At 36.4% G+C, this 23,121-nt stretch overlaps 1 protein-coding gene across 4 annotated transcripts in view; it reads left to right on the top strand.

Annotated features, from left to right (window-relative positions):
- Positions 1-23,121, top strand: part of PEX1 (peroxisomal biogenesis factor 1) — a 42,921-nt gene that overhangs the window by 7,190 nt on the left and 12,610 nt on the right. For all 4 annotated transcript variants that reach the window (XM_058525472.1, XM_058525468.1, XM_058525470.1 and 1 more), the window contains 14 exons: positions 1,419-1,502; positions 1,700-1,814; positions 1,913-2,679; positions 4,606-4,725; positions 7,768-7,891; positions 8,127-8,230; positions 9,406-9,488; positions 10,664-10,796; positions 14,910-15,006; positions 16,550-16,720; positions 18,217-18,371; positions 20,498-20,687; positions 20,903-21,069; positions 22,457-22,591. In XM_058525472.1, coding sequence (XP_058381455.1) covers positions 1,419-1,502; positions 1,700-1,814; positions 1,913-2,679; positions 4,606-4,725; positions 7,768-7,891; positions 8,127-8,230; positions 9,406-9,488; positions 10,664-10,796; positions 14,910-15,006; positions 16,550-16,720; positions 18,217-18,371; positions 20,498-20,687; positions 20,903-21,069; positions 22,457-22,591 — 2,445 coding nt within the window. The remainder of the gene's footprint in view (positions 1-1,418; positions 1,503-1,699; positions 1,815-1,912; positions 2,680-4,605; positions 4,726-7,767; positions 7,892-8,126; positions 8,231-9,405; positions 9,489-10,663; positions 10,797-14,909; positions 15,007-16,549; positions 16,721-18,216; positions 18,372-20,497; positions 20,688-20,902; positions 21,070-22,456; positions 22,592-23,121) is intronic.

Genomic DNA, 23,121 nt, shown 5'->3' with positions numbered 1-23,121 from the left:
CTGTGAGTATGTATACATGGAATGGAATATTAAAAATTTAATTGCCAAGGCCAGAGGGCTGCACATTTAAAAATTTGATAATTGGAGCTAAATTGCCTTCTATTACCAGTTTCCCACAACAGTACACAAGAGTTGTCACATCTTTTTAACTTGTTTTGAACACAGACTGATTTTGTTCATGCATGCTTTTGATAATGAGAATACACCACTGATGAGAAATTCATAGGCCTAGCACTAGTCCTTTGCTTACCCTAAATTTTTCCTAGAATCTTAAAACTTTAGCACCAGAGTGACCTTCGAAATCCCTAACTTGGGTGCCTTGCTTTACAAACCTAGGGCAATGGAGTGTTTTCCCCAGGATTGCATAGCAAGTTACAGTTCTGCTCTCTTTGAGTATGTGGCACTTCCCTGTGGGAAACATCGGCTTCCTATTCCTGATCTTGATGTTTTCATCAGCACTTTGCACAGTCCTACTTGCTTTTAATTCCCCTTTGCTTCAAAGTGGTCTTTTACCTGATTTTCTGCAGATCCTCTGTATTGTAACGATACCACTAAGGGACTGTCTTCCAAAGAATCATCGATAGGAACAGAAAGTAGACTGACTCGCCCATGACTCTAGCTTCTTGGTGGGCAGGAGCTGCTTTGTGCTCCTCAGAATCACCCCTTTCAAAATGGGTATACAGGAGGTACTGAAGGGAAATTCATGGAGGAGTCCAGAGAGGCACTTGGGGAACTTCTGCTCCAATTCACAAAAGCAGAGAAGGAAGGGCCGGTTACCTGGATTGTACCTCTAATCCCCAGAAATGCCTGTAGAAGGGGAAAGAAAGTAAGATGATGGATTCCAGCTTCTTGAGACACACTAGCATTTCATATATATCCATAGACTGGAAGAGGAGATACTTGTTTTACTTTACTTTTTAGCTGCTCGTGATTATACTTCTAAATAATTGTAAATAATTGGCTCTGATTTTTATTTCAATGTGTTTTTTACTTTTCTAGAAGCAGCATGGCTTGAAGTTAGTTATAAAATGAACAGTTGCAAAACTTCTAGAAATAATTGAGTATGTGTATACTAGATCAAGCCATGACTTGATGACGTTGGTGTTTCTTCTTCCATTTTTTATTACATTTCTTTTGTTAATGGTTATCTGTTTTATTTTTTTAAAAACATGTGTTGTGCTTGGATATATTTTCCTTTATTCTATAATTAGTTGTGAAACAATTTTTCCTAAAATCTTGAGTATATCAAGGCCTAGCTAAGAAGAAGTGCTTAGTAAATATTTGTCTAATGAAGAATGACACAGTACACACATGCACACACACGCACGTGCAATTAGTTACCTAAAGAGAGAACGTCTTATTTTCTAGGGATATGAAAAAGTCTTTTAAAAGAGTTTTACATTTTAAATTTTTTTCAGGTGTTTCTCAAGCCATGTTCCCATGTGGTGTCTTGTCAACAAGTTGAGGTGGAACCCGTCTCCGCAGATGATTGGGAGATACTGGTAAAGAAAACAAAACGAGAACTATCCCATTTTAAGCTTACACTACTTCAAAATATCAGTGTCTTTAGATTTCTTTTTTTGAGCTTCATTATATATTCTGAGTTGGTTTGAGTAATAAGAATGGATCAAGATTTTCTTACTAGACATAGAACAGACAAAATGTAAAGTGAATTGATCTTTTTGTTTGTTGCTTGTAGGAGCTGCATGCTGCTTCGCTTGAACAGCATCTTCTAGATCAAATTCGAATAGTTTTTCCAAAAGCCATTTTTCCTGTTTGGGTTGATCAGCAAACTTACATATTTCTCCAAGTTGGTAGGTGCTATTACAGTGTTTGCCGTGACCCTCTGCACCACAGCACTGCGTCCATAGTAGAGGTGAACGTGCACTAATGAGCTTTATTTCCTACACAGTTGCACTAATACCAACTGCTACTTATGGAAGGCTGGAAACTGACACTGAACTCCTTATTCAGCCAAAGACTCGCCAAGCCAAAGAGGATACATTTTCAAAAGCAGATAATGCACGTGGAAAATTTCATAATTATGGAAGAGACCAAAAAGAATTGACAGAAGAACTTCAAACCAAGCAACTTCAATCAAATACTATAGGAGTCACTGGGTCTAATGAAACGGATTCAGAGGTTACAGTTGATTCGTCATCAACACCAAGCTTATGGACTATGATAGGAAGCATTTTTTCATTTGGGTCTGAGAAGAAACAAGAGACATCCTGGGGTTTAACTGAAATCAATGCATTCAAAAATATGCAGTCAAAACTTGTTCCTCTAGACAATATTTTCAGAGTATGCAAATCGCAGCCTCCCAGTATATGTAACGCATCGGCAACTTCTGTGTTTCACAAACACTATGCCATTCATGTATTTCCATGGGACCAGGAATATTTTGATCTGGAACCCAGCTTTACTGTGACCTATGGAAAGCTAGTTAAGCTACTTTCTCCAAAACAACAGCAAAGTAAAACAAAGCAAAATGTCCTGTCACCTGAAAGAGAGAAGCAGGTGTCAGAAGCACTAGATCAAAAGCAAATTAGCTCAGACCATACTCAAGAAGCTGGTAAAGCCTGTGTGCTACAGATAGTCTGGAATGGACTTGAGGAATTGAAGAATGCCATGAAATATGCCAAAAATGTAGACGCTCTCCATCTTGGGAAAGTCTGGGTTAGTATAAATTTCATAATTAGGGAGGAAATAATTTTATGTTGCTTGAACTTCCTCAAATTATGAATTAGAATAATATATATAATTTGAAAACCAGTATAATAAGAAATAGTGTCTCAAGTTCCTGCCGGGACAAATTTCTGATTGCAGGGTGAAGTCCTTATTTGGGTAGAGATTGTGTATTTTCTGGCTAAGTAAACTTGGACACATATAAGCTTAGACAGGTACAGGCCCAGAGAGGTCACAATTACTTGCCTGAGGTTACATAGCTAGTAAATAGAACTAGGATTCAAACCCAGGCAGACTGACTCCAGAATTCACGCTTAGCATGGAGTGTCCTACAGAGCCTCACATTTTTTTTTTTTGCTTGAGGAAGATTGGCCCTGAACTCACGTCTGTGCCCATCTTCCTCTATTTTGGATGTTGGTTGCCACCATGTTATGGCTTGATGAGTGGTGTAGGTCTGCGCCTGGGATCCGAACCTGTGAACCCAGGGCACCAAAGTGGAGCGCGCTGAACTTAACCACTGTGCCACCGGGCCAGGCTAAGCCTCACATTTTTAATACCTGCTGAAGATTTGTTCCCAAGTTCTTGAAAGCAAAGGAAGGACTTGTTATGTATTGGGGAAAATGCCCAGTGTAGGGAGAAACCCATGGTGTGAGATGACCTTCCTGTCTGTGATGGCTCCTGGATTGATGTGTCCCCAGAAGGTGCTTAGCCTACTGGTGTCAGCTCTTTAACTTGTGTGGAACTGGCAGAGGAAGTAGAGCAACTAGTGTTCCACCTTCTCATCTTGGCTTCAAATGTTAATGCTGAATTTTATGTGAAATGAGTCACCAGCCCCTTTGATTTGAACTTAATTTTTTTTTTTGGTGAGGAAGATCAGCCCTAAGCTAACATCCATGCCAATCCTCCTCTTTTTTTTTTTTTTTTTTGCTGAGGAAGACCAGCCCTGAGCTAACATCTATTGCCAGTCCTCCTCCTTTTTTTCCCTTTTTCTCCCCAAAGCCCCAGTAGATAGTTGTATGTCATAGTTGCACATCCTTCTAGTTGCTGTATGTGGGACACCGCCTCAGCATGGCCGGACAAGCAGTGCGTCGGTGCACACCCGGGATCCGAACCCGGGCCGCCAGTAGTGGAGCGCACGCACTTAACCGCTAAGCCATGGGGCCGGCCCCTGAACTTAATTTTTAACCATATAGAAATGAGACTTTGTGGTGATAAAGGGAGGAAATTGTGAGGAAAGGGAAGAAAAATAGGAAGGGAAGGGGGGGTCTCCTTTGTAGATTTCTTTTACTCCCACAGTTTTATTTGTGACCTTTATCCAGGCAACTTACAAAGTTTTAATCTCATTGGCTTACATCGTTTTCTAAAACTCTGGCCATTCGCTCATTATTTTCTGTTACCTCTAAACTCTTAGTTTAGGAGATCCCGCTACATCTTCAAAATCGAAATGTCTGAGCTGAACTTGTTATGATTTATCTGTTTCTATTAATGGTTCTACCATTAGGGGGGAACACCTTTTTATGTCCTTGAAATTGTACGGTGGGGATGGGGTGAAGAAGTGCTGATGGTCAAGTCCTGGGGACCATTAAGATAGCAGGGAGGAGCCTGCACTTCCCACTCGACCGTAAAGGTTGGGCGCCATGGGCAATGGGGAGTGGCAGTACTGGCAGCAGTTGCCATGAGGTACTCAAACAGACCTGACGTGAGAGGTCAAAATTGATCACATTATGAAGAAGATATACGAAGAAAGAAATGTAGGGGAAAAATTGAAATGTTTGTGACAATAACAATGCCTGAACCTGTGAATCGTGATAGCTTCTATAATTGCACTTGAATCCATAGAAGTTAATATTTATGGTATGGAATATTTTTAATCAAGCTTTGAATATATTTATATTTTTGTTTATTTTTAAATTTCAGATTCCAGATGACCTGAGAAAGAGACTAAATATAGAAATGCATGCAGTAGTCAGAATAACTCCAGTGGAAATTACTCCTAAAATTCCAAGATCTCTAAAATTACAACCTCGAGAAAATTTAGTGAGTTCAATTTTATGTTATGTCACAATTGTTTTTCATGGGTAGTGAAATTTCTAGTTGCTTTAGCTAAGTGATAAGAATGTTCATACTCTGTTTTGCTAGAAAGTGAAAGAGGTCTTTTTTTTCCTTTTTATTTTATTCTGGTAAAATATATATAACATAAAATGCTTTTTTAACCATTTTTATGTGTACAATTCAGTGGCATTAATTACATTCATAATGTTAGGCAACCATCATCACTATCTATTTCCAAAACTTTTCCATCACCCCAAACAGAAACTCTGTGCCCATTAAGCAATAACTTTCCATCCCCTCCTCCCCTAGCTCCTGGTAACACTATATTCTGTCTCTGTGAGTTTGCTTATTCTAGGTATTTCATATAAGTGGAATCATACAATATTTGTCCTTTGTACCTGGCTTATTTCATTTAACATGTTTTTAACGTTCATTTATATTGTAGCATGTGTGAGAACTTCATTCCTATTTATGCCTAAATAATATTCCATTGTATGTATATACCACATTTTGTTTATCCATTCATCTGTTGGTGGACACTTGGGTTGTTTCCACCTGTTTGGCCGATGTGAATAATGCTGCTATGGATGTAGGTGCACAAGTATCTGTTTTGAGTCCCTGCTTTCAGTTCTTTTGGGTCTATACCTGGGAGTTGAATTGCTGGGTCATATGGTAATTCTAATGTTTAACTTTTTGAGAAATCAAGAAGTCTTTAATAAGCGATACACATATTATGTATACTGTACCAAGCAAATATGGATAATTTGGCTTTTAAAAGATTGATATTTTGGCTACATCCGTATAATTTTAAAAAATTTCTCCTATGTTGTTTTGGTATTAATTACAGCCTAAAAGAGTGCTAGACTGTTCTACTTGTCTACTCTGTTAATTCTTTAGAAACTGGTGTGGTCAGGAAATGAGTTATTGAACTTAATTTTAAAATCTTTTTGATGGAGTATTATTATCTGTACCAGTTTAGGTTACCAGTTCTCAGAGAATTATAATACATGAAAATTATTATATTATATGTTTAAAAAATTGCAAACATGATTTAATCCTTCTCTGATAATTCAGGTGGTACTTTTGGTTCCTCAGGATCATGATGGTCATTATGTCATGGAAGAACCATTTTAAACTTTCTAGTTGATGAAAACCCAGATAAGACAGATTATATTATGTGAGGAAAACAAATAGAATAAATATGATTTCCATAATGGTATATAACTGAGCATTTAATGCATTGGCTGAATAGTCACAGTGATTTGTAGTTTTGTTTTAACTTTTTGGTTATTGGTCTTGGTATTTTCAAAAGTTAGATCTCATGTACAAAAATAATTAGCCACTAGTCATTAGATTTTTTTTTTTCACTCTCTGTAATGGGATGTTACTACAGAATTCCTTTCCTGTCCCGAGTTGCATATTTTAGTGGAAGCTTTATGACTTTGGCAGGGCTCTCTGGGCTGATTATATCACTTAGGACAGAAGGATGTTTGATTCTAAAGGAACTGTGAGTTGCTTTCTGATTCTGAAAGTCTTGATTTTAAATAGTTTTCATTTTCATTTTATGACTGCCTTTAGGTCTTTCATCCCATTGCCCAATAATATCCAAAGAAGTAATTGACTATTTCTGTGATTTTTAAGAATGGGAAAGTGATGTCGTTTCTTAAGTTAGCCTGCTTTTGGTGATGATCAAGTTCGGAACAGAGCTAATCAACAGATCTAAACTTGACTTCTGGATGAAGAGAGATAACAGAAATCGGCCAGTCAAGAAATGGTAGAATAGAAATTTATTTTCCTAGGCAGATATTAATCATCTTTCTATAGAATTTTTGTTATTCCCGTTTTTAATTTCAAATAGGCTTTAAAAACTTAATTTAAAAGCTTTAAAAATTAGCAATGTTTTTCTCAGAATTTCTTCATACTTCTTTTTTGTTTTTTTGTGAGGAAGATCAGCCCTGAGCTAACATCCTTGCTAATCCTCCTCTTTTTGCTGAGGAAGACCAGCTCTGAGCTAACATCTATTGCCTATCCTCCTCCTTTTTTTTTTTAATTCCCCAAAGCCCCAGTAGATAGTTGTATGTCATAGTTGCACATCCTTCTAGTTGCTGTATGTGGGATGCGGCCTCAGCATGGCCAGAGAAGCGGTGTGTCAGTGCACGCCCGGGATCCGAACCCGGGCCGCCAGTAGCGGAGTGCGCACACTTAACCGCTAAGCCACGGGGCTGGCGCTCTTCATACTTCTTGACCAATTTATTAACCCCCTAGTTATCGAGTAAATCAGCACTGTGGCCAGCTTAACAGAAAAAAAAGAAAAAAAAGTGACTTGAACATATAAAGAGTTTATTTTTCTCATGTACGAACAAGTTTGGAGGAGCTCATAGGTGGTTAAAACTTGTCATCAAGGCTCTTGTCTCCTTTGGTCCTTCTCTTCCGCCATCCTTAGGCTGTGACTTTCCTCCTCTTAGATGCGAGATATCTGCTGTACTAATAGACATCACGTCTGCATTCTTGGCAGCAGAGGGGAAGGCACATAGCAGAAGCCTTCTCCTTGCAAGATTTGTTGAATTAGGAAGAGAAATCCTTCCCAAGGATTGCTGATTGTACACCACTGGCCAGAGTTCAGTTATCTGTGTTTGTGCACATGCAAGCACGTGCACACACACACACACGTACACACAGCTGCAAGCTGGGAATCAAGGATTTTCGTTTCCCACTTCTGTAGTAGAAGGAGGCAGGAGAATGGGGTTGGAATCGTTATCGAGTGAGCCAAATTATGGTACATGTATCACTGGGCATAGAGAAAAGGAGCATTTAAAACTTTGCCACTTGTATAAATATTTCTTCAGGCTACATTGTACTCGTTGTACTGTAATGTCAAATCCCAAATCTGTGCCTGTAGAGTATGAACATCCTTCCTGGTTTTGTAATAAGATTTACATTTTATTAGCAGGATAAGGTGTTAAAATAAGGTATTATCCTAATACCTAAATCCTTAGGTCACTGCTGTTCTTTCCTTTTCTCTGGCAGCCTAAAGACATAAGTGAAGAAGACATAAAAACTGTGTTCTATTCATGGCTACAGCAGTCTACTACTATCACACTTCCTTTAATAGTATCAGAGGAAGAATATATTAAGCTGCAAATTAAAGATGGTGGGTAAATTTTATTTATTTTGTTATTTTTCCTGTTGAAGAAGTCATAAAATTTTTAGTCTTTTTTCCAACTTGTGACGTATGTGAATAGGAAACATAATTATAAATAAATAGTAGATTTTACATATCAAAGAATGCCTTTATTTAAATTTACATAAATTTGAAATTTAAAATGATAAATTATTTCATCTCAGCTTCAGTACTAACTCTACATTTATTGCTTTCTTTTCAATAGGGTTGAAGGAATTTTCTCTAAATATAGTTCATCCCTGGGAAAAAGAAAGAGAAAAAAATATTTTTCTGTTGAGTACTAATCTGCTGCAGAAGACCACAATACAAGTAATATTATTGAATTGTCACATGTGTATTATTGAATTGTCACATAGTATTGAATTGTCACATGTGATTGATAACAGAATGTGAATTTACCTGTAAGACCTTGCATCTTGAAGTGTATTAGAAACTTGGATGATAAGAGTAAGGAATAACTTAATGTAAAATATTTTATTCTATAATCTCTTTAACTTATCTAAACAAATTATTGATTTATCCTATATTTAAAATGAATACCTCAACATAATTAAGTTTCAAGAATAGAATTGATTGTGTTAACCGGCAAATGGATCATTATTTAAAATTCTTCTAGTATTGAAATGAAGGAAAACTTAGCTCTAGGGGTTTGATTTTTTTTTTTTTTTTTGTGAGGAAGATCAGCCCTGAGCTAACATCCATGCCCATCCTCCTCTTTTTACTGAGGAAGACTAGCCCTGAGCTAACATCTGTGCCGTTCTTCCTCCACTTTATGTGGGACGCCGCCTCAGCATGGCCTGACAAGCGGTGTGTCGGTGTGTGCCTGGGATATGAACCTGGGTCGCCAGCAGCGGAGTGCACGCACTTAACCGCTATGCCACGAGGCCAGCCCCAGGGTTTGATTTTTAAAATTCATGTTTTTACTTGAAGTTTTGCTGCACAACCCGTATTATTTTGGCAATTCTTAAATTCTCAGCTCTTCAAAAAATTACTTTTCAGATCACTTTTCTTCCAGAAGTATTTTAAAAGTGGCCTTTTTAGAATGTTGTGTTTTAGTTAAGATATTCACTCTTGTCCTCATAGAATTAAGGATGCTCTAGTCACTTAAAATTTCAGTGATTTGGAACTAGACATCGTTTCTTTACTTTTGAAATATAATTGAAGGAATACCGTTCAGAAAAGATACAAATGTAGGAATTGTGAAAACAATAAATGTGACACAAATCAAAATTGCAAATAAAGATATATCTATAAAATGTATTAAGGAGATGACGTTCTTTACTGCTTGTTCACCGTAAATATTTATGTTCCTTGGATGGGTAAATTATTATTGTCAAGGCTGTTTTAAGTAATGATCTTGCATGCACAATATATCTTTTCTTTCTGTTATAACAGAATCACCAGTTTGGTTTCCTGGGACCCGAGGAAAACAGGCAAAAGATGTAACTTGGAAATGTAAAACTGATTTTTCCTTGCTACTCTAGGTCCTTCTAGATCCTATGGTAAAAGAAGAAAACAGTGAGGAAATTGACTTTATTCTTCCTTTTTTAAAGCTGAACTGCTTGGGGTAAGAAGTTACGGCCAAACTAGCATGTTTAGAGACATGTTTGACATTATCTCTGGCTGGGTTTTTATGTGTAAATGTTAAAGTAGATGTTCATGTCATTGAATACTCTTACTAATGCATTAGTAGATATTTTTTCAAGGATTGCTTCTGTTTTCACACCTAGCTTAGTAATTTGCCTGGTCTTCTTAGATAACTGAAAAGTCTGAAGCTTATTAGAAATTTTACTTTGAGATTTGATTTGTGAGAAGAAAGTAACTAGATATGACCTGGATCATACGTGCTTGAATAAAACAATACTTCTTAGAGCTAATACATTTATTTTAAAAATTAAATCCAGAAACATTAGATGAATGTTTAAAAATATTTCAAATTAAGTTATTCCTTCACTATATTATTAATGTACTAATTGGGATTGTTTGTGTTTTCCTCAACTTTTAAAACAAACAAATCTGAAAAGAAACTCCTCTTAATTTCTTTATCTTTATACAATATGAGAATCTCATATAAACATTACCTCTTAGAATTCTTCACAGAGGCTTTTAATAGATGTAGTAGTAGTGATTTGATTTCCTGTAATAGTATAATCTATAAATATTTTAGTAAAAGGATTAAACCATAAAGTAACAATGTTTAAATATAGCATAATATTGATGTATAAAGTAAAATCTCTTTAGTTCAGACTCTGATTTTAGGAATTAATGATATTTATCAGAAATAAAGTGGCAGTCAGAGTCAAGAAGTAGGTTGAAGTTCATGTTTGTATAATCTACAGATTGAAATGTGGATCTCAGAGGTGATGTTTAAGAGGAAATAAGTCTTCAATTATCCCAGCACTTCAAAAGCACCCATTTATGATCATGTTGATTACCAAACCAAAAATCATTTTAAGGGGGGGTGTTTGTGTGTGTTAAGACAAATTCCTTGAGGAATCCTATTAGAACAAAACTTTTAGTTACTGCATATGTTTGAAAGTAATAAAACTAGTTTTAAAAGCTGTGACTCAGATTTGGCATTAATTTAATAATTAAATTATTTAAAGCACAAGGGAGAATTTCTAAGATTTTTCTCTTTTAAAAGTGATTAATTAGCCTGGGAGGGAACGTTTCAGAATTTTTTATAGCTAGATTTTATCCTGCTTCAGTGTTTTATCATGCAACAATTTATGTATTTTGCAGAGGAGTGAATTCCTTAGGCGTATCCTCCATGGAGCACATCACTCATAGCCTCCTGGGACGCCCTTTGTCTCGGCAATTGATGTCCCTTGTGGCAGGACTTAGGAATGGAGCCGTTTTACTCACAGGAGGAAAGGTATGTGGTTAAAATGTGCTCATTCACTAACTAATAACTTTTAATTCCTCTCTCTCTGGGTTTTGATCATCTGTTACAGAGGGTTGTTAACACGAGATGTGGAAAGCATTCCTTCATTCATTCACTAATGTTTTTGAGTGCCTGCTATTAGATATTGAGAAAGTGGTGATAAGATGCATAAGGTGATGCCTTCCCTGCCCTTTTTCTGTAACAATTGATACGATTGTATGATTTTTCTTTTTCAGAGTGTTGATAGGGTTGATTGATTTTCACATGTTGAACCAGCCTCTGCGTATCTGTAATAAATCTCACTTGGTTGTGGTGTATAGAATACGTTCTATAAAACTGTGCTCTGTTTGCTAATATTCTGTTGAGGATTTTTGCATCTAAGTTCATGAGAGATGTTAGCCTGTAGTTTTCTGTTTTTGTACTGTCTTTGTCTGGTTTTGCTATCAGGGTAATACTAGCCTCATAAAATGAGTTGAGAAGTATTCCCTCCTGTTCTGTTTTCTGAAAGAGACTGTGTAAAATTAGTGTTCATTCTTCTTTAAATGTTTGGGAAAATCCCTAATGAAACCATCTGTGCCTGGAGATTTGTTTACTGTTAACTTTTTAATTATAAATTCAATTTCCTTAATTGTCTATTTCATCTTGGCAGACATTAGGTAGTTTGTAGTTTTTGAGGAATTGGTCCATTTCTTCTAAGTTGTTGAATTTATGAACATAAAGTTGTTTGTAGTATTCTCTTATTATCCTTTTAATGGCTGTAGAATCTGTTGTAATGTCCTGTTTCCTGATATTGCTGATTTGTGTCTTCTCTGTTTTTAATCTTTGTCAATCTTGCTAAAGATCCCCTGCCCTTTTAAAGAGCTTACGGTTTTATTCTCTACCAACACAGTGTTGTTTCCAGGGGTATAGTGTGGTCTTTGTGAGTCTTTGTGATTTTTTTTCAATTCAAAATTTTAAGGCTTTTTCATTTCCATTCACTTTTAACTTCAGTATAATAACTTTTTTTCTCATTACCAGCTCAGATACTTTCTTCTGATTCTTATTTAAAATATAGTAACTGCTCCAGTAATCTAAGTTTCCACCTTAGGAAACTAGAAAAAGAAGAGCAAATTAAATCCAGTGGAAGCAGAATAAAAGAAATAGTAAGAATTAATAAGAATTTCCTAAAAACAGGAAATCAGTAGAGAAAATCAATGAAACCAAAAGCTGGTTCTTTGCAAAGATCAATAAAATTGATAAGCCTCTAGGCAGACTAAGAAAAAAAGAGAGAGGACACAAATTGTTAGTATCAGAGATGAAAGAGGGGGACATCACTACAGATCGCATGGACGTTAAAAGGATAATAAAATGGTAATGGTAATAGTAATAAACAACTATATGTCCAAAATTTGATAACCTTTATGAATGGACCAATTCTTTGAAAGACACAAGCGGCCAAAACTTACACAAGAAGCAATAGACAATATAAAAAGGCGTATATTTATTAAAGAAATTGAATCAATAATTAATAACCTTGCAAAACAGAAAGCACTAGGCCCAGATGGGTTCACTGGTGAGTTCTACCAAACACTTAAGGAAGAAATTTATACCAGTTCTGTATAATCTCTTTCAGAGGGAAATAGAAGCAGAGGGAATACTTCCTGACTCATTCTATGAGGCCAGCATTACCCTAATACCAAAACCAGACAAAGACATTACAAGAAAAGAAAACTACAGCCCAATATCTCCCACAAACATAGATGCAAAAATCCTCAACAAAATATTAGTAAATCAAATCAACCAATGTATAAAAAGAATTATACACCGTGATCAAGTGGGATTTATCCCAGGTATGCAAGGCTGGTAAAATATAGTAACTACTATATATGGTTTCCAGATTACCTATGTGAAATTTCAAAATGCATCATCATGGTAGAATATTTATTTTGAAAAAGCACTGACCTACTGACTCAGAAACCAGATGTCCACAGTCTTACCTGGGGGTGTCATGGTTAATAGGAAGAGAAAGCAGGAGACCTGGATTTGAGTCCCACCTCTGTCTTGTCCTTAGTGGCTGTGACCTCAGGCAGTTTAAGTGTTAGTTTCTGCCTTCTTAGGATTAACCTCACTTGAGGAAAATAATATATATGAAAGGGCTTTGTAAACTAAAACGTACTATACAAATGTGAATTACTTTGAGTGAGGAGAAAAGGCCCTCTGTCTATGCAAGATGATTCTGACAAGCGGGGCCTATACCCCAGCACCCCTAATTTCTTTGTTCTTTGGAGCCCATTGATTTTAAACATAAATGCAATTCTGTAAACTATAATGATGGTAGTATTTGTTGAATACCTGCTAAATTTCAAACTTTGCACAACAAGCTTGGCTGTTTTTCCAGTCCACAATAATGAAAAACAAATGTTAGAACTGGTACGGGGCTGTTAAGCTAGACTAAAGAACAATGGTAAGAAATAATAGTAGATTGAGGGAGGAAACTTATATTAAAAGAACTATAAAAACCTACCAACGTCCAGCCTTTCTATGGGGCACTATGGCAATGTTTAGCAAAATTTTAAATATACATACTTTTTTTTTTCATTTTAAATATGCATACCTTTTGATGTAGTAATTCCACTTCTAGAAATTTATCCTAAAGGTATAAGATGACAAATAAGTCAACTTATATGTATATGGATATTTATTTTAGCTTTACTTATAGTTGTTAAAAATTGGAAGCAGCATAAATATACACTAGGAAGGGCCTTACTAAGCATATTATGGTCCAATACCTCCCCACAGTGGTGGTGTACTAGGGAGCTGATGCAGCTCTATGTTGATTAGAAGAACAGTGATTTATTGTAAACCTGTATGAATACTGTAATCCCATCTTCATAAATTCACAGAAAATGTATGTGGAGTGTCTGGAAGGATGATACATCAAAATGTTTGACAGTGGTTACTTCTGTGAGGTGGGGTGATTACAGAAGATTTTTTTACCTTTCTCTGCTAAGTGTTTATAATTATTTTGTATTTTTTACATATTATGTTATAATCAGGAAAAAATAAAGCTTGTACTTGAAAACAGAAAGTGCACATTGGATCAAAAACCCTTCGTGGTCTGGAGTCACGTAATATAAAAGTAGACAGTTCTACTCACCTTAATAGTCTCTGAGGCCCACACTGTACAGTAATAGGTGATCACAGTAATACTGTAAATCACCAAGAAACTGTGAATTAAAATTACATTAATTTAAGGTATAGAGAAGTGGGTAATAAATTTTTTCCATTAAAAATAGTTGAAATTAAATGGGAATAAATTTCATTTATCTAGAAAAATTATTTAATATTCACATTATTCCCTTCTAGTAACAAATAATGAAACATTACCTGTTTTTAAAGGTAAAAGATTTAAGTAGTAGTGATTGTTTTAACTAACAAATTGTAAATGAAACAAATTAGATGTTTATTTTCTATCTATGTACTATAATGAACATAGGATACAGCCAGCTCTTAGCAGCTTAAAAGAAAAACTGTATTTTGGTAACACCTGCATATCTCACACAGCAACTAAACTGGTATATACTGTCTTTTTTTTTAACTTTCTCAAAGCAATTGGTTATTTTTAGTGTTAGTACAAATTGAGGTTGGAGCTGGAGTGGAGAAATGCTTCTTTTTATGGTGTTTATATTCCTGAGATTGTATTGTCATCTGTTAACCTTGCCTGTGTTTATATAATACTTGAATCCTGCCATTAAGGCTAGGAGGCTGGAGCCTTCTGGTTTCTTCATAGAACATTATGTATTTTTCTTTGCTCGACTTGAGTATTTAGCAAATAATTCTTTCCCACTTATCCTGCAGTGCTGTCTTACAACTTCCTCAATCCAGGTTTTCACTCCTTCCTGTTAATTTACTTTATGCTGAATGTCACCCACCATAATCTGGTCCCAGACTCCCAGGGATGTGATTTTTGTTTTTTTTCCCCAGCTTTACTGAGATATAATTGATATATAACATTGTGTAGTATATACTTGATTGATGAGGCTGAATCTTGTTGGTTGCCACAGTGACAGGAGTTATTTCTTGAATGAATATGTTGAGAGTTCTTATGAAGCAGTTATTTTCTAGGGGAGTGGAAAATCAACTTTAGCCAAGGCAATCTGTAAAGAAGCATTTGACATATTGGATGCCCACGTGGAGAGAGTCGACTGTAAAGCTTTACGAGGTATGAATGTGGTTAACACTCTACATAAATCTCTTTTTTGGTAGAAAGACAGAAATGTTATTATTTAATGCTGTTACTCTAATAAATACAATCTAATACTAATCTAATCTTTATTTAACTTTTCTGTCTGTCGTTTAGTCATTGAAATTCCTTAGAAATTTTAAATCTTTGGCTTTCTAATGTTTTTAATAAAATTTTTAAAACTCTCTGTATCTGATGGAGGCCTTTTTTTCCCTAGCCAAAGCTCTTTGTAGAGTATATTCCTGGAAAAGCCAACTTACACCACTCTGAGAAATTTAGTATTTAAAATATACTCTAATGGGTATAAATTATCTCTGAATCGCTGTGGGAACTTGGTAGAGTGGTTGGCTCAGGGGAGGGAAAGGGGGTGGCTGTGGACAGCAAAGAGGAGAATTACAGTTTACCATATACACTTGGTACTTTTAAAAGTCTTAATAACATTTGCGTTATTACCTATTCAATTAAAAAAAAAGATTGGAAAGATTTTACTTTGAGTAGTTAATTTTCTTTTCCCTTAGCTTCCACTACCATATAGTCCCAACTAGTCCTTGTACTCAGTTTTTTTTTATCTAGTATACAATAAGCAACTGAGAAATAGCCTTTGAAATCCCATTACTTCATAGGCTGTAAAGATGGTTTTAGAGACATTGTCCATCTCTCAGAGTTCTGCTTGAAGCCACATGGTGAATATTTTGTTATAGAGCTAAGTAACAGGAACTCTTTACATTGGCTTGTGGATTGGTATGTTTTCTATTATTTGAAAATTAAAGCTTTGTAATTCACCAGAAAGTTCAAAGCCAAATTTATGATTCAAATATAGCAACTCTAGGATCTCTAGGCAGCTACATTTGTGTTTGATTTTATCTGAATTTTGATTCCCTACTCTCATTTTTTTTTAAATGCATTTTTTTTTTTTGAGGAAGATTGGCCCTGAGCTAACATCTGTTGCCAGTCTTCCTCCTTTTTTCCTTTTTTCTCCCCAAAGCCCCAGTAGATAGTTGTATGTCATAGTTGGTACATCCTTCTAGTTACTCTATGTGGGACGCCACCTCAGCATGGCTTGATGAGCGGTGAGTAGGTCTGCACCAAGGATCCAGATCGGTGAACCCTGGCCACCAAAGTGGAGCATGTGAATTTAATTGCATATGCCACTGGGCTGATCCCCGCACTCTAATTTATATTTTCGCACATCCTGCTTTTATTTTATTATTATGTTGTAAGCCATCTGAAATTCTCTATGGAATGATGCTAGGTATAAATAAATACCTACATACATAAATTGTAGTAGCATATTCCTTTTTCCAGTTTTATAAAATTCAGTACTTTACTGAGTCCTTTGACGCTGTGTTAATTAAACCATGTTAATCTTTAACAAATTTTTGTGATTGGTGTATTAACAAAATATGGATTGAATTTTCGTAGTTAAATCAATATTGAGGTTTTCTAATGCTTTCCAAAGGGTAGCCTAAACTTTCCCAGCTCTGAAATAACATTAAAACCATTTCTTATCTTCTGTATAAAGGAAAAAGGCTTGAAAACATACAAAAAAACCTAGAGACAGCTTTCTCAGAGGCGGCATGGAGGCAGCCTTCTGTTGTTCTGCTGGACGACCTCGATCTCATTGTGGGCCTGCCTGCTCCCCCGGAACACGAGCATGGTCCCAACGCTGTGCAGAGCCAGCGCCTCGCACATGGTAACGCATCACTTGCTGACTTCAGGCCTTGTTCTTTTGTCAGACAGCATTCGTAGTCTTCATGGTAAATCTGCTCTCTTCAGAGAATGGAATATATGCTACATTATGTTGCTGTGGAGGCCTCTGGTAGCATTCTACAGTTGTCCTGTATTAGCAACATTGGTAGAGTAAGAGCAATGTGAAAATTCTGCAACTTCATGGTTAGTCTTTTGGGGCCTTTTCATTCTCCTTTACTTATGAGAAATTGTTTAATTGTACAGATTTACTCTTGCTTTTGTTCATTTGACAAATATTTGTCGAATGCTTGTGTACAGTCTGTATTCTCAAAGTCTAGGAGAGGAAGGAAAAGTACACAGACAATTTTAGTGCAGAATACCGATAGTAATAATGATAGCTGCCCTGTGTTGAGTGCCCTCTCTGGGCTAGGGGTTTCTTTGTGCTCCACATGCAAATAATCGCTTGATTTTACAGACGAGTAAATGAAAACTCAAAGAGACGAAGTAATTTCACCACGGTGACACAACTAGGAGGTAGTAGGATATGCTCTGCCAGAAGTGTATGCAGGGTACAATAGGAGCGCATACACTAAACTGGGGCTGGTGTGGGGGTAAGAAGTTGTTAGGGAAGGCTTTTTGAAGGAGTCGATAACTGAGATGAGTTTGGTGGAGAGTAGGAATTAGCATGAAGCAGCTTCATGCTGGTGAAGAAGCAAAGGAAGTGTGGTCCACAGGCAAAGGCACAGATGTACAAGAAATCATGTAGGGACTGTTCCACTGACTGGAGCTTAGAGTTCAAGGAGAGGATGAGGTGGGGAGGGGGAGGCTGGGGGCTAGAGGATCTGGTAGCATTCAGCTACCTCAAGATTCTTGAGAGCTGAAATATATACAAAATGCAACCACAGTGGCTTGGGTTGTTATAAACTAGTGTTAGTCTCACATTTTGAATCCTGTAGCATCTGTGAGACTTGATAGTCTAGTGTTTAAGGGAATGCTACAAATTTCTAGGTCAGGACTCAGATATATATGATTACTGCCTGTTTCAGTTCCAACTTCATACCAACCAAACCTTGCAAGACCTGGGGTGGAAAGAGATTATTCAGGAAGTCATAGGAATGTGAGCTATATTTTGCTTGATTAACAGAACACAATATTGAAATTTATCATCCTTCTATAATATTTACTTCAAAGACTCCTTTTCATTTACTTTAAGGATCCAGAAGTAAGGAACCTCACTAGGCTTTGTTCTGATTATACAGACTGAGTTTATAGTGCCTCCTCTGCCTCCATTTGATTGACTAGAGCCTGGCCAATATTAGGTCTTCAATAGAGAAACCAGTGAATGAATGGAAGGTTTAATTTTTAAAAAGTATGAATGAACCATACCATTCATACTCCACCTTAAAGCTTGACTTTAGGTCATTATTTTTAATGAATGTATAATTTTAAAATGTCATGTTTATGTTTACTAAGCTTTTACACTAAATTCCTCGATTCTAGCTTTGAATGATATGATGAAAGAGTTTATTTCCATGGGAAGTTTGGTTGCACTGATTGCCACAAGCCAGTCTCAACATTCTGTGCATCCTTTACTTGCTTCTGCTCAAGGCATTCACATATTTCAGTGCGTTCAACATATTCAGCCTCCTGATCAGGTAACATACTACTTGTGGTTGAATTGTTGAATTGTTGAAATCTTGATTGTTGAAATATGTCTCTCTTTATATAAATTATTTTTCAGTTGTATTAATGATTTATGGCTTTACACTTATGCTTATGTTAATGTTCTTAAGAATATTTAAAAGTTGACATTTGGTGCATGTTTTGCTTAGATGCACAATTTTCATTTATAACCACCTGAAATGTTACTATGTACTTTCCAAGGAAATGGCTTTTTTGAAAAAAGCATTTCTTCTTTTTTTTTTCATTAAAGTCTTCTTTTTCTGTTACATGTAAAAAGAAACAAAAACCCTAAAAATTCTGAACTGCTTCGTTTCCCATTGGTGAAATCTATAAATACATCATGGAAATTAGAATTTTTTTCAGTTTTATTGAGGTATAACTGACAAATAAAATTGTATAAATTTAAAGTGTACAACATGATGATTTGATATATGTATACACTGTGGAATATTTACCACAATCAAGTTAATTAAGACATCCATCACCTCACATAGTTACCTTTTTTAAGCATTTCTTCTTAATGAGAAAGAGCAGTGAGAAATGCAAATAGCTGTCTTTTAAAAATTTGATTAACTAAACATTTTTTTTTACCTACACTAATATTCTGCACCTACTAAGATTCTGGCACCCATTTTCAACGTGTGGGACTTTTCCCCCATACCACCAAGCGATTTTCAGACACCAGCTGGGTGTCTTACAATTCAACTCAATTCTGACACTCTCTATCTGGAGACAGCATCAGATGCCACAGGTTAAGAGCTCAGTCCCGCAAGACTGTCCTCCACTTCAGATGGCAATCACAAGTCCAGGTTGCTACCTGTGCTTCTGACTGACTGGCTGTAAATCAGAGGTTCCCACCACCCCCTCCTTGGGTTCAATTAATTTGCTAGAGCGGCTCACAGAACTCAGGAAACTAGTTTACTCACTAGATTACTGGTTCATTACAGAGGATCTTAAAGGATACAAATCAACAGCCAGATGAAGGGAGATACACAGGGTGAGGTCCCGAACACAGGAGCTTCTGTCCTGGTGGAGTTTGGGGCCCCGCACGGTGGCACGTGGAAGGGTTTTAGTTCATCAACTTGGAAGCTCTCTGAACCCGCTCCTCTTGGGTTTTTATGGAGGCTTCATTACAAGGCATGATTGATTAAATCATTGGCCATTGGCAGTTGACGTAACCTCCAGCCCTTCTTTTCTCCCCGGAAATCAGGGGGTGGGACTAAAAGTTTCTGGTTCCCCTGGCAGTCAGCCCCCATCCTTAGGTGCTTTCCAAAAGTCACCTCATTAACATAAGCTCAGTTGTGGTTGAAAGGGGTTTGTTATGAATATCAAGACAGCTTTATCACTCGTATCACTTAGGAAATTCTAAGGTTTTAGGAGCTCTATGCCAGAAACAGGGACAAAGACCAAATACATAATTCTTATAAACCACAATATCACAAGCACATATGGCCCATCGTCCCCTTTGGGGACTCATGTTCATGATGGTTTTAGTGGCAGTGAGCTCGAAGAAGTATATTCCGGGACTGGCAAGCACATTTTAACTTCTTATTGAAGATTCTTACCTAGCATCTACCCTAAGTATTCAGACCCTCTGCTAATTAACTGTTATCGAAGAACAAACCTATTATACCTATTACTAAGCATAACAGAATGGTAGTGGTATTGGTCATTGAATATGTTTTTAGAAATAAGTTTTATGGGAACAAAAAAAAACACTCTTAAAGGAACCAGATATTACTAAGAAGGCTTCTTAGCTGAGAAAGAAATAGCAATCATTTATCAATGTGTTTTTTTTTTTTACAACTTTATTGAGGTATAATTGAAGACAACAAACTCGGTATGTAAAGTGTATAATTTGATGAGTTTTAACATATGTATATACCATGAAACCATTACCACAATTAAGGTAGCAAATGTTCTCATCACTCCCAGAAGTTTCCTGGTACCCCTTGGCGTCCATCCTTCCCCCACCCCACATAGCATCAATCTGCTTCTGTCACTATAGATTGCATCAACCTGATTTTCCTCAAAATATATGTACTAAAATTTATAGGTGAGTAAAATTATAAATTTGAATTTTGTGCTTTTTCTTTAGGAGCAAAGATGTGAAATTCTGCATAATGTAATAAAAAATAAACTGGACTGTGACATAAACAAGTTCACTGATCTTAACCTGCAACGGATAGCTAAAGAAACTGAAGGGTTTGTGGCTAGAGATTTTACAGTGCTTGTGGACCGAGCCATGCATTCCCGTCTCTCTCATCAGAGTATATCCACTAGGGAAGGTATGTGTTACTATTAAAACTAAAATTTGAAATCTTCCTTCCGTTGTGGAGGAATGTAATTTCAGTAAGGTAAGAATTAAATATATTCCATTATAGTATTCAAATAAGCAGTTATTTGAGTAGAAAAATCGTATTTAGAGCTAAGTTGATGGCATATTTTGAAAATTCATATGCAAATATGACTACCAAAAGAAGTTTTGTTCATTTTTAAACAGAATTAGTTTTAACAACATTGGACTTCCAAAAGGCTCTCCACGGATTTATTCCTGCATCTCTGCGAAATGTCAACCTGCATAAACCTAGGGATCTGGGCTGGGATAAGATTGGTGGATTACATGAAGTTCGGCAGATACTCATGGATACTATCCAGTTACCAGCTAAGGTACTTAAGAAAAAAAAATCAAGTACTTACTCCCAGAAGAACCACTGAATCATTGGCTTTAGCTTTATGTGTTGGCTTGCCCAATCTCAGTTTGATTCAACAGGTATTTTCTGAGTTACCAAATAAATGTCCAGCACTATTTTTGGTACTGTAACAGATTTTTAAAGTATTTAATATACTCCTTGCTCATAAGAAACTTATAAAGAATTAACTGTCTGCTGGAATTTGAACAGAAACAAATAGGAATAAGCTGAGAGTTGGAACAGTCAACTAGGTCCACAGCGCCAGATTAAGCCAGATTTCCAGACTCTGGGTGTCAGTCCTAGAAAAGCAGAGTTAGCAGACAGCATAGATCAGGCAGACGGCAGGATAAAGGGGGCAGATGTAGATTGTTCTTCGGAAGATCAGAAGGTAGAGTCTAGGAGGTAGTGTGTTTGAATCAGAAACCTGAGAGATAAGGATCATTGCATGAGATCAGGGATCCATGCAAAGAGGTAAAGAAATGAGTAAGGACCTCAGTTACAGGTAACTAGATGGTAAGTCCTGGGAACTGTGGCCCGTGGAGCCTGGGACATATTGAGTGCAGCCCAGGACTGTGGGTTGAAGCCTGTTTGAGAGAACATGGGCATGGAAGGACGTGGCAGCAGGATCATGACCCCAGTGCTGGGAGTGGGCACCAAGCATTAGCATCCAGGTCTGTGGAGGCCTTCTGCATGACTGCTGACTTGGGGCCTTTTACAGATTAGAATGGAGGTAGGGATGGGGTTAGAATTTTCTCAACAGGTGAAACTAAATAGGCATACCTGCTAGAGGAGACCAGGATATTGCTGATACTAGCCTGATGTTTTCTCACCTGTTCAAAAACTTTTCTTGCTCCCTGAGAAGCTGGTGCTTTAGAAACAGTTAATTGCTTGTTCAGCATGGAGACTCTTGGGAGATTTTACTGTCTGTTATCATTATACATGCTTCTCTATTATTTCTTTTCTTTCTTTGATTGATATATTTGAATATACATAGCTGTCATAACTTGCTCTGTGAACCATACAAGTGTAAGGCAGTATACTTGTTAAAAGATTGGTTTTAATTTTTTTAATTTTTATAATGTTTAAAATGTTTTATACTGTTTAAAAAAAAACAGGAAAAAATGGAAAGAAGTTCTGATGTAGTTATATACATTTTATGTAGACTGTATTCCATGGTCCAATTGGGAAAAATCTGTGGTAGTTTCTTCGAGTTCATTTATTGCTTTGAGTAGGAATTTTATTTTCTATCATACTGTTAATAAAGGTGGCAGTTACTACCATCTGAATACTTTTTTCTATACATTGCTCTTTGGCTGCTGCTTAGTCATTTGTTGAGTTTTTTGTCATATTTTAATATTTTTCAGTACCCAGAATTATTTGCAAACTTGCCCATACGACAGAGGACAGGAATACTGTTGTATGGTCCTCCTGGAACAGGGAAAACCTTACTAGCTGGAGTAATTGCACGAGAGAGTGGAATGAATTTTATTAGTGTCAAGGTATGTTTTACATTAATCTTTCTTTTTTTCTCTTCTTTTTCTTTTTATTGAGGTAAAATTTACATAACATAATAATTAACTATTTTAAAATGTGCAATTCAGTGGCATTTAATGCATTCACAATGGTGTGTAACCACCACCTCTCTCTAGTTTCAAACTTTTTCATCCCATTCTCCATCCCCCCATCCCCTGGCAACTACTAATCTGCTTTCTGTTTCTATGGATTTGCCTATTCTGGATGTTTCATGTAAAAGGAATCACGCAAATATGTCACCTTTTGTGTCTGGTTTCTTTCACTTAGCATAATGTTTTCAAGGTTCATTCAAGTTGTAGCATGTGTCATACTTCAGTCTTTTTTATGGCTGAATGATATTCCATTGTTTAGATATGCCACAGTTTGTTTATCCGTTCATCATTGGTGGGCATTTGGGTTGTTTCCATCTTTTGGCCATTATGAATAATGTTGCTATAAACATCTGTGTACAAATTTCTGTATGGACATATGTTTTCTTTTTTTTTAAATATATACC

The sequence above is a fragment of the Diceros bicornis genome, chromosome 3, assembly GCF_020826845.1.
Source record: "Diceros bicornis minor isolate mBicDic1 chromosome 3, mDicBic1.mat.cur, whole genome shotgun sequence".
NCBI classification, from domain to species: domain Eukaryota; kingdom Metazoa; phylum Chordata; class Mammalia; order Perissodactyla; family Rhinocerotidae; genus Diceros; species Diceros bicornis.
The sequence above is the reverse complement of the archived record's forward strand: the minus strand, read 5'-3'. Positions and strand labels throughout refer to the sequence as shown.